This window comes from Oncorhynchus masou, chromosome 6 (assembly GCF_036934945.1).
Source record: "Oncorhynchus masou masou isolate Uvic2021 chromosome 6, UVic_Omas_1.1, whole genome shotgun sequence".
NCBI classification, from domain to species: domain Eukaryota; kingdom Metazoa; phylum Chordata; class Actinopteri; order Salmoniformes; family Salmonidae; genus Oncorhynchus; species Oncorhynchus masou.
In genome coordinates, this window is record NC_088217.1 from 76,669,170 (window position 1) to 76,681,438 (window position 12,269).

Sequence of the window (12,269 nt, forward strand, 5' to 3'; positions counted from 1 at the left end):
CTATGAATTGACATAAAACAACAAGTGACATCAATCCGTTTGTTTCAATTTAAACTATTACATAAAAAACACTTTCTACAAAAATAATGCTCAATATATGGGACATTGAGCAGTCAGCCTTGTGCAGACTTCCACGAGGAAGCAGAATCACTAGGATATATTTTCTGGTACTGTCTATTGGTGGCTCACTTTTAGAGCCAGGTCCAGGTATGGTTGTTATGTTATAAAATCAGGGACATGCAAACTGTATTGTTAAGACATCTGAAAAAACATGATCAGTTAATGGGAAATATGATTATACTCTTTATTTTCTGGGCAATATCAGTAGAAATGTTACAAGGACACTCAAAAAGACAGCATAGTAAAATGGAAGGATGTATTGCAAAAGGAAGTATAAAAATGGCATTATACTGGGAAAGACGGGTTCATCTGTGGACATTGGAGGGTTGGATTTAAGATCAGAATGAATGGTGGATTGGCCACTGTGGGTGACAATCCATCACTTGAAGAAAGGGGAAATTATTAATATATGTGTAATTGTTTAAATACGGACATCGTAGATGTGTGCGAAAATAATTGCAAGTAGCAGTATTGTTAGTCTGTTAGTTTACTCCAATCAGGGTAGGGATGGTAGGGTAACATTGCATGTAACATACAGTGGGGAGAACAAGTATTTGATAACCTGCAAAATCGGCAGTGTTTCCTACTTACAAAGCATGTAGAGGTCTGTAATTTTTTTTATCATAGGTACACTTCAACTGTGAGAGACGGAATCTAAAACAAACATCCAGAAAATCACATTGTATGATTAAGTAATTAATTTGCATTTTATTGCATGACATAAGTATTTGATCACCTACCAACCAGTAAGAATTCCAGCTCTCACAGACCTGTTAGTTTTTCCTTAAGAAGCCCTCCTGTTCTCCACTCATTACCTGTATTAACTGCACCTGTTTACACTCGTTACTTGTACGAAAGACACCTGTCCACACACTTGATCAAACAGATTCCAACCTCTCCACAATGGCCAAGACCAGAGAACTGTGTAAGGACATCAGGGTTAAATTGTAGACCTGCACAAGGCTGGGATGGGCTACAGAACAATAGGCAAGCAGCTTGGTGAGAAGGCAACAACTGTTGGCGCAATTATTAGAAAATGGAAGAAGTTCAAGATGATGGTCAATCATCCTCGGTCTGGGGCTCCATGCATGATCTCACCTCGTAGGGCATTAATGATCATGAGGAAGGTGAGGGATCAGCCCAGAACTACACGGTAGGACCTGGTCAATGACCTGAAGAGAGCTGGGACCACAGTCTCAAAGAGAACCATTAGTAACACACTACGTCATCATGGATTAAAATCCTGCAGCGCACACAAGGTCCCCCTGCTCAAGCCAGCGCATGTCCAGGCCTATCTGAAGTTTGCCAATGACCATCTGGATGATCCAGAGGAGAAATGGGAGAAGGTCATGTGGTCTGATGAGACAAAAATAGAGATTAGAGAAGAAGGATGAGTACAACCCCAAGAACACCATCCCAACCGTGAAGCATGGAGGTAGAAATATCATTCTTTGGGGATGCTTTTCTGCAAAGGGGACTGGACGTCTGCACTATATTGAGGGGAGGATGGATGGGGCCATGCATCGCGAGATCATGGCCAACAACCTCCTTCCCTCAGTAAGAGCATTGAAGATGGGTCGTGGCTGGGTCTTCCAGCATGACAACGACCCAAAACACACAGCCAGGGCAACTAAGGAGTGGCTCCGTAAGAAGCATCTCAAGGTCCTGGAGTAGCCTAGCCAGTCTCCAGACCTGAACCCAATAGAGAATCTTTGGAGGGAACTGAAAATCCGTATTGCCCAGCAACAGCCCCGAAACCTGAAAGATCTGGAGAAGGTCTGTATGGAGGAGTGGGCCAAAATCCCTGCGGCAGTGTGTGCAAACCTAGTCAAGAACTACAGGAAACGTATGATCTCTGTAATTGCTAACAAAGGTTTCTGTACCAACTATTAAGTTCTGCTTTTCTGATGTATCAAATACTTATGTCATGCAATAAAATGCTAATTATTTACTTAAAAATCATACATTTTCTGGATTTTTGTTTTAGATGAAGTGAAGTGTACAGTTGAAGTGTACCTATGATACAAATTACAGACCTCTACATGCTTTGTAAGTAAGAAAACCTGCAAAATCGGCAGTGTATCAAATACTTGTTCTCCCCACTGTATCATTGGAACAAATACATGAACATATTTGGTTAAGTTTGTATGTATAGGAGCAATAAGAGTCTAAAACCACAGAATATTAAACTGGTTGTTGTAACTTTAATGTGTTTGAGTTAATGTTTAAGTTTATTCTTTGAACTGTATCTAAAGATATTTCTTTAGATTTATTTGCATATGTAATTGTATTGGGTTGTGTTGAATTACGCTTTTTGACTGCAAGTCCCAGAGTACCTTGCGAGAGGAATGAGTGATAACGCGCCAATTATGTGCAGGTGTTTAGTGATTGTAGCTGAGTTTCCGACAGCATCTTACCTGCATTGCTCTGTAGCAAAACAATTGTTGTTAAAGGTAACGTGAACCAGTATTCTTACTAAAAGAAGCTTTCGTATCAAACCCGACGTCCCGAGTCATTACTTTGAAGTTAGTTAATCTAAAACTGGTTGTCCAAAAGTGACAATGGTTAAAACCAACTAGAGGTTGTTTCCTACTGTATGTATCTTACACAAATAGGTCAAATAAAACATGATCATCATACAGTATGCTGTATAAAGAGTTTGGCTAACTTTCTATGGATCTAATTTAACTGCATTGTAAATAAGTATCTAAATATGTAATAGTGTGTAACCCGTGGAAGAGTAGCTGCTGCATGTGCAACAGCTAATGGGGATCCTAATAAACTAAACTATGGATATAATTGTTTCTCTGTGGCTGTGGACACTTCTAGAATCTTCCCCGTGATGACAGAGACCTAATCTGCAGCCATTATCCAATCGTTGCCTCTTTCACCACGTGTGCGCAGACACCATTCTGTTGGGAGGCGTGGTAACCGTTGCTTAGGACCCTCTTGGTAGCCACATTGTCGTAGATACGGTTGTCGTGGCGAGGTAGGAAGCCCCTCTGCAGCTTGTGCTCCAGGTGCATGTGGTTCTGAGGGGGGAGACCAAGGCACGCTCTGAAAGGGAAAAGGGATACCTAGTCAGTTGCAAAACTGAAGGAATATAACCACAGAGACCGGTACAACATTATTATTGGACAAGAGTGACGGGAAGTTCAGTAACTAACATTATGATTGGTGACCACTAAGACAAATCCCTAACAAGACAGGGTGGTAGGTGTTCTGACCTCATGATGTTCTCAATGCAGGCTCTCTGTCTGAAGTAGGCATTGACCAGCGGGGCCCCAGGGGGGACGAGGGGAGCTTTACACATGAAGGAGAGGATAGCCAGGACACTGTGGAAGGACTGGAAGGTCTCTGATCCTTGGGGCCGGACACATACACGCTGACACAACTCTGTGAGGAGGACCAGGTCCAGGATGATAGGACTGGCTAGCAGAGAGTCCTGGAGAGAGACACCTTTTGTTAGAAAGAAAAAAAATCAGGTGTAGGTGAGTGAGTGAGTGAGTGTGAGAGAGAGAGAGAGAGAGAGAGAGAGAGAGACTCACCTCACAGGTGTTGTGCATTGCGATAGTGTTGGTTCCTCCCATCATGATCTCAGAGGTGTATTCATCCATCGCCCTCTTACTGTCCCCCACATACGGTACATACTTAATCACCACCTACACGCGCACACACACACACACACACACACACACACACACACACACACAGTCAAGTATTTCTCAAGAAAAACTATGGATACTTTCTGCCACTTAGTAAAACAAAATGCAGTGCTATTGATATCTACCAGGTATGAAAAAACACACATTCAACTCTTAATTCAGACCAGGTTTCTCTGTGTTGCACACACACACACACACCCACAGACTTACACAGTGGTCAGGTTTCTCCCCTTTGCGGTACAGTATAGGGTTGGAGTTGACCATGTCATCCACCACATTGCTCTTGGAGATCTCCTTGGAGCGGAACTGCTGCGGTGCTGAGAGGTTCATACCATCGTTGTTGCCAAGGTGATTGTAGCTGACAATGGAGGTGGGCTGTCATGGCAACACGTTATTTTTACAGTCTGGTATTAACCTAGTGTTACACACATTGCACTTTTACCTGGGTACAATTGTTGTAATAACAGTGTTTTAACATGTTGTATAGTAATTTTAGAATAACTTAGTAATTGTATAATGATGTACTTTGTCATTATACAAGTGGAACTGGAACTGTTCACAGAACAGAAGTCCTATTGAAGTGAATGAAACATCAAATGGACTGGGTCGACCTCTCACCTTGATCCCAGCACTGATGAGGAAGTCGACCAGGACTGACTTGATCTTTGTCTGACCAGACTTGAAGTCGTCTCCTGCTATGAACACGTTTCTTTCCACAGCCAGCTCTATCGCCCCAGGGACAAACGTGTTCTGGGGAGAACCGTTAATGTAGGCACAGCCCTCCAGGATACTGGCTACAGCAAACAAAGTAGAGGGAGACACCTCCCCACCTGACTGATAGAGACAGAGAGAGTAGAGAGAGAGTAAGAGAGCGAGAAGGCGAGAGCGAGACAGACATAATAGTATAGATAGAATAGATCCGTCAGATCTCTACCTGTATGGCAGCCAGGAGATTCTTGGCCGTGTCGTTGACCCCGGCTGTGAGGTCACAGAAACGTTCAGTGTTGGCCGTCCACAAAACGATGACCTTGTCCACGCCGCTTGAATGCCGGAAGTCCTGAATGTCTGCTCTGATCTGCTCCACCTGCAGGGAGAGAGAGAATAATCACTATTCAGATACACAGAGACACATAGGGTCTAGGGTATATGGGGTAAGAGCTAAAGGGTTAGGGGACAGGGTGTACGAGGCACACACACACACTACTTGGGATTGGGCGTACCTGTTCAGCCATGGTCCCTTTCAGAACGTTGTCTGCTCGGCCCGCCTGGTTGGCAGCTATAAATTCTGGGATATAGATGGAGGCCCGGGGTCGGAGGTGGCTCATGTGTGGGCGGAGCTTCTCCTGGAGGGACCAATCAAGGACCTTGGCTCTCTCCATCGCACTGCCCAGATCCATGGATGAGATGTCCCAGCCTGACACACACACACACACACACACACACGCTCTCTTTATTTAATTAGTTAGCTAAAGTTTTACAAGCCTAATGTCTCTTAAAAGAAAACACATCAGACAGGCCCAAAAGAACATAGAGGACCAGTTAGACAAGAGGACCAGAGGTGTGTACTCTACCTCTGCCTCCAGGGCAGTGCTGAATAATGGAGGAGGTTAAACAGGAGGTTAAATAACGAGCCTGACAGACAGACAGTCCACATGGAGACTTTTAACTTTTCCTTCTCCACAGTGGCCCCTGAAGAACTGACCTAGGGTCAGCATTCCTTCTCTTACTACATACACACATACTCATTTACCATCAAAGACGATATCATTAGGGTGCATCATGGGTAGGAGGTCACGGAACGGAATATTAACTTCCTTTCCATCTGGCCCCGCACCTAAACACACAGTTGAGGACTGGAAGAGGGAACCGTAGTAGTTGGCTTTCTGGGAAGGGGGAGGGGGGTTCAAAAAGGGGGAGAGGGTAATAAATAACAAGTCTTGAATAATAACAACACACTAAATCAGTGGTATTCAAACGTTTTCTACAGGGACTCCTTTTTTCCCCACCAGAATTTCAGCCGACCCCACCTGAAATCTAATGACACAACCTTACATTAAAAAAATTACATTTGGATTTGTACATCAACAAATAACCATCGATTCACTACATTTTTATCTCTCTTATCAAAATTAAGAAAAACAATAAATAAATGTACTCAATTATTTTTTAAAGGATCTTTCTCAAAAACGTTTTATATTATCCTATACAATAATGTTGACTTTTAAATTTGTTTTGGCTAGCCCACTGCAATTCCCCCCGGGACCCCACTAGGGGTCACGACCCCAACTTTGAATATCTGCATTAAAATGGAGAATGATTTGAGGAATTTTTTCAAACAGGAAAAAAAAAGGACACATTTGGGGAAGTAATGATGCCCATATAAAGGTAAAGGACTGCCTGTGTTGTAAACGTTCGTGTGTCAGTCAATGTTAAACCCTTAAAACTCCACTAAACACATCATATCAGTGTGTGTGTGTGTGTGTGTGTGTGCGTGTGTGAGAACACATCGCTGTATCAGGAGGTATAATGAGGCTCTGCTAGCTAGCTCTGCATCAGAGGAGGGACATGTCTTTGGAAAATATGCAAAGTAGGATCAACGACACACACACACACACATCACCTGTTCTCCAGTTTTGGTTCTCCAGGTGAGTCCCAGTCTGTTGGCCAGTACAGCAGCGGTGACGGTGGTCCCATTGTTTCCTCCCCAGCCAACTAGCATCACCCCCAGCCTGGGGACATGTCGCTCAGTACGGAACTCAAGCTCACTAACGGACGGGGTCACCTGGAGGGGTGGAGTGGAGAGATTTACACAGAAATTAGATAGGTGATGCTGGTGTGTGTGTGTGTGTGTGTGTGTGTGTGTGTGTGTGAGAAACTTACTGTGAGTGTGTCTCCGTCCCTGCATACAGCAGTAGTATGGTAGCAGTACTGAGCCTCGATGTGTGTATCTGTGTACTTCACATTGGGATTGTTGATACGAATGTTCTCAGTCATGACTGCAGGCTTGAGAGAGAGTGACAGAGAGAGGCATAGAGACAAAAAGAGAGTGAAAGAGTGCAACAGGACAGTTAGGGAAGATATTAACAGAGTTAGCCTAGTTCTTTGGCTTCATTTATTTTAAATCAAATCCAAATTAATTTATATAGCCCTTCGTACATCAGCTGATATCTCAAAAGTGCTGTACAGAAACCCAGCGTAAAACCCCAAACAGCAAGCAATGCAGGTGTTGAAGCACGTTGGCTTGGAAAAACTCCCTAGAAAGGCCAAAACCTAGGAAGAAACCTAGAGAGAAACCAGGCTGTGGGGTGGCCAGTCCTCTTCTGGCTGTGCCGGGTGGAGATTATAACAGAACATGGCCAAGATGTTCAAATGTTCATAAATGACCAACATGGTCAAATAATAGGTCTGGGACAGGTAGCACGTCTGGTGAACAGGTCAGGATTCCATAGCCACAAATATAGTAAAAAAATATTACAATTTGAAAAATAAGTATATGTAACAGTATAGACTTTACGCCCGTCCCCTCAACCCGACTTGGGCGCGAACCTGGGACGCTCAGCACACTTCAACAGTCACCCGCGAAGCATCGTTACCCATCGCTCCACAAAAGGCACGGTCCTTGCAGAGCAAGGGAAACACTACTTCAAGGTCTCAGAGCAAGTGACGTCACCGATTGAAACACCACTAGCGCTAACTAGCTAGCCATTTCACATCGGCTTCATAGACTGAATAAATTGATAAGGTAGCTAACGATGCAAATAACAAAAAGTTAGCTAGGTCGCTTAACATTGACAATATGGTCAAACTATCTACATTATCCACATTGATACGTTTAGAGGGTAATTGTCAAAAGCGTATTTGTCATCATATTTTGGTTGAAAAGATGAAACGTCAGTGGTGAAACATCACAACTGGAGTAACAACATTTTCTCAGAGATTCTCACTTGAATTACGACTTGGAGGGTCGTTCAAATGAAACGTCTCAGTCGGAACTCCGCACTTCCGGTAGTGAAACGCCACGACTGTAAAGTCAACAACAGTAGCGTTTAGCATCAATAGTCGAATCAGCGGTTCGCCTTCAAAATAAAAGTCCTGCATTGAAACTGATGCAAACTGATAAATAGTGGAATCATGCCACAATTGGACTGGATAATGGTGAACATGGTTGGAATTTCGTTAAAATTTCAACAAAAGACAATAATTAATTCATTTTAGAATATACAGCAAAATCAGTTGAAATCACACTGTGGATGTAGGCCCAATATACTTCACAATTGCATTGGGGCTTCAAATCTAATTTTATTTGTCACATGCTCCAAATAGAACAGGTGTAGGTAGACCTTACAGTGAAAAGCTTACTTACAAGCCCTTAACCAACAATGCAGTTAAGAACCCCCCCCAAAAAAAAGAGCTAAGCATGACAAATAATTAGACAACACAGTAAATAACAAGAGCGGGGCTATATACAGGGGGTACCGATACGGCGAGGGGGGAACAATAGTCTGGGTAGACATTTCATTAGCTGTTCAGGAGTCTTATGGCTTAGGGGTAGAATATGTTTAGAAGCCACTTGGACCTAGACTTGGCGCTCCGGTACCGCTTGCCGTGCGGTAGCATAGAGAACAGTCTATGACTTGGGTGGCTGGAGTCTTTGGCAATTTTTAGGGTCTTCCTCTGACACCGCCTGGTATAGAGGTCCTGGGTGGCAGAAAGCTTGGCCCCGGTGATGTACTGGGCCGTACGCACTACCCTCTGTAGTGCCTTGTGGTCGGAGGCCGAGCAGTTGCCAAACCAGGCAGTGATGCAACCCGTCAGGATGCTCTCGAAGGGGCAGCTGTAAAACCTTCTGAGGATCTAAGGACCCATGCCACATCTTTTCAGTCTCCTAAGGGGGAATAGGTTTTGTCATCTGTCTTGGTGTGCTTGGACCATGTTAGTTTGTTGGTGATGCAGACGCCAGGGAACATAACGCTCTCAACCTGCTCCACTACAGCCCGGTTGATGAGAATGGGGTGTGCTCGGTCCTCCTTTTCCTGTAGTCCACAATCATCTCCTTTGTCTTGATCACGTTGAGGGAGAGGTTGTCGTCATTGCACCACACGGTCAGGTCTCTGACCTCCTTCCTATAGGCTGTCTCATCGTTGTTGATGATCAGGCCTACCATTATAAATCGGTTTTTCCCCGCCTGGCTCTAGATTACACCCATCTATAGCCTACATAGGTCGCATCAAGAGGTTCTGATCTCTTGGCCTAAAGGTTAAAGCGGTTGTTTGACAGTCGCCGTGTCCGAGGTGAAGTTGGTGACAGATTTGGGAATGGCGCCCTCACAGAGGCATGTGGATGTGACCAACTGGGTACATACAGTTCAATGTCTATTTTCTATTTTTGATTTACATTTATTTTTTTTGCAAATGCAATGCAACCCAATCCAGTTTCCACATTGATTCAACATCATAACATTAATTTATTTTTGTTGAAATTAAGTGGAAACAATGTTGATTCAACCAGTTTCTGCCCAGTGGTGAGGGACTTGGTATAGAGCATTGGTTCCCCACCAGGGGTAGTAGGACCCCTGGGGGTACTTGGCTTTGCCACAGAGGGTAGTTGAGAAGACTCGAGACCATAGACATACTGGTAAAATGCACATGAGGGGGTACTTCAGGGGTAATCCGGGCAGAGAAAAATTCAGTTTGGTGGTTTGGAAACGGAAAAAGGTTGGGAACCACTGGTATAGAGAGGAGTTGGGACAGCAAGTAACATAGCAACCTTAACCAATACCAAGCCACCTTGTCAAAAGGTTCGGATCTCTTGACCTAGCGGTTTAAGTGTTGGCTTGATAGTCGCTGGGCCAGGGTTCGAATGCGGGTTTGGGCTACCTCCCAAATCGCCTGAGATGCAAAAACAAAAACGGGTTTGTGCAACCCCCAAAATTGCCTGAGATGCAAAAACAAAAACGGGTTTGTGCAACCTCCCAAATCGCCTGAGATGCAAAAACAAAAACGGGTTTGTGCAACCCCCAAATCGCCTGAGATGCAAAAACAAAAACGGGTTTGTGCAACCCCCCAAAATCGCCTGAGATGCAAAAACAAAAACGGGTTTGTGCAACCCCCAAATCGCCTGAGATGCAAAAACAAAAACGGGTTTGTGCAACCCCCAAAATTGCCTGAGATGCAAAAACAAAAACGGGTTTGTGCAACCCCCCAAATCGCCTGAGATGCAAAAACAAAAACGGGTTTGTGCAACCCCCAAATCGCCTGAGATGCAAAAACATTGTATTGCTTTGAGCTTATTTCAGCCATTACTGGAGTGTGTTTGACAGGTCATTACTAAACGTTAACCGGGGAAAACGAATGGCAAAAGAGAGATTGGGTTTGAGTCGCCAGCGTAAAATGAAAGCAATTGATCCAGTGACAATAAGCTACAGGAAACACAAAGGAAATTGATGGCTGAAAATTAGAAATCCTCAACTGGTCAAATTTGGCAAGCGAGTTGATGTTAATACACTGTACATAATTACCGTTAGATTGTGAATACATGACAAGGAGTTTCAGGCTAATCCGTGACGCCTACAAAACACATTTCTGAAGAGTAGCCTATGTATGCACAGATATTAGCACCGTAACTCATATTGCGGAACAGTGGGAATTCACTTTAGTAGTAAAAAAAAGCCTAGTACGCACTTAAAGCATACGCACTTAAAGCCTACGCACTTTAGCCTACTTACCGTGGAATACGTTGGAGTCAGGAGATTTAATTTTCTCTTCTAAACAACAATAGGTTACGGACGGTTATTCGTTGATTTGATTGTTTGCTTGTTTCGATTTTTCTTTTATATTTCATCTAATAACCTAATCGCTTGTTCTCAAGCGCAGCCCGACCTCTTCAATTCGTCAAGTGAGCCGAAGTGACCTGAAGATGGGATGTTCCAAAATTGCCGTTGCGAGTGCAGGAGGACATCCAGTAGAGCCCTGTTAATTTATAGATAGCTTAGTGGCAGAGCCGGACTGGCTACTTGTAGGCAGAGGAGTGTCTATGCAAAATCCCTGATATTTACATATATGTACACGCCAGTAAAATTAGACTAGACTTGCTATTAGGAAAATATAGACATAAAACATTATTATGTCATACAAGTCAAGAAGTCCTAACGTTTCAGCAGTTGACTTGTGATTTATGGAAAGTAATACTCAATAAGGGATATCTTATAATTACTTAATATATATTACTCATATTACACTCTGATCAATAGGATTTATTGGTCAGTGATTCTGACGATGTTGTGATTTTTTCTATTTCACAATCAAATCACGGTGTCACCTGGTCATGCTGCTCCAGTTTCAACTGTTCTGCCTGCGTCTATGGAACCCTGACCTGTTCACCAGACGTGCTACCTGTCCAATGAGAGAAGGTGATGCTGGCGACTGGTGACTTGCAGCCGCCCGGAGGCCCAGCATGATGACTAAATCACGATGTATGACATTATTTAGCTGACCATTTGTAGGCAGTGGCAACCCGTCATTCAGGGCAGGCAGATCCCCACCTGTTGATGTTGTGTTGTGTTGCCTGTTTTGCATGTTATTTTGGCATTATTCCGTGTCACATTTCAGTTAGCAAACAACTTAAAAAAGAAAAAGAAAGTATGGCACCTCCAACATGCAGGTGTTTCAGCCAAAAGCTCAGTGCTTTCTGTGGTGGTGGGGCAGCCAGCGGAAAAATACGGAGCCTAGGGGTTTGTAATGTTCTCTAGTTGTGCCGTGATTGGCTCAGTGTTTTGTCACTCATGGGGACACTACGTTACCGCAATATCTGCCGGGGAGTGCTCGAAAATTCAAGCCACCTGGGTGCTGTCATGGAGTCACATTAGAAGTGCCCATCCAAGAAGGCTCAAGGTCATTGGCAACAGATACAATTATGCCAAATTACGTTATATGTACCGTAGTTTTGATTGGACTGATCATGTTAACATCACACTTTCAAAATCTTAACTGCAAGCTAGCGGTCATCATCATGAATCAAGTCAACAATATACTGGTAAATCCTTTTCAATCCTTGTCATATGAAGATAAATTATGTAGAGAAATTATAGATAAAATGTATTGGTGATCATCGGCCAGTGGACATAAACATTACACAACAAGTTGGAAACCTCAAATTCAACAATGAGTGGTTTGGAAGGAATCAGTGGCTCACTGCGAGCATTACAAAGCAATCACTACCCTACTATTCAGTGGAGTGGATGTGTGGTCCAAGTCTGGGTTTAAAGGTCTCTTTTCCAAGCTTAAAAGGATAAACAATCAACATTAGCCATGCTGTCAATCCAGCATGACTTCTGCTGCGTTCAAAACAACTGGAAACTCCGAAATGGGAAATCCCAGACTTCAGTAAGTTCAAGACAACTGGGAACTCCGAAATGGGAAATCCCAGACTTCAGTAAGTTCAAGACAACTGGGAACTCGGGGAAAAAATGAACTCCGACTGGGAAAA

The 12,269-nt window shown here is 43.6% G+C and overlaps 1 protein-coding gene across 2 annotated transcripts; it reads right to left on the reverse strand.

The window, feature by feature from the left end:
* Nucleotides 1-290: 290 nt before the first annotated feature.
* On the reverse strand, nucleotides 291-10,773 carry LOC135542668 (inositol-3-phosphate synthase 1-A-like). Of its 2 annotated transcripts, none has more exons than XM_064969784.1 (11): nucleotides 10,510-10,773; nucleotides 6,666-6,788; nucleotides 6,406-6,567; nucleotides 5,536-5,668; nucleotides 5,006-5,199; nucleotides 4,720-4,869; nucleotides 4,404-4,619; nucleotides 3,996-4,160; nucleotides 3,669-3,782; nucleotides 3,348-3,565; nucleotides 291-3,177 (listed from the first exon to the last, which is right to left on the reverse strand). In XM_064969784.1, the coding sequence occupies exons 2-11, from the start codon at nucleotides 6,777-6,779 to the stop codon at nucleotides 2,988-2,990; spliced, it is 1,656 nt and encodes a 551-aa protein (XP_064825856.1). In that variant the 5' UTR covers nucleotides 6,780-6,788; nucleotides 10,510-10,773; the 3' UTR covers nucleotides 291-2,987. The 2 variants fall into 2 exon arrangements, with proteins under 2 accessions (XP_064825856.1, XP_064825857.1); XM_064969785.1 differs by lacking the exon at nucleotides 10,510-10,773 and adding an exon at nucleotides 7,730-7,801.
* Between the last annotated feature and the right edge of the window lie 1,496 nt (nucleotides 10,774-12,269).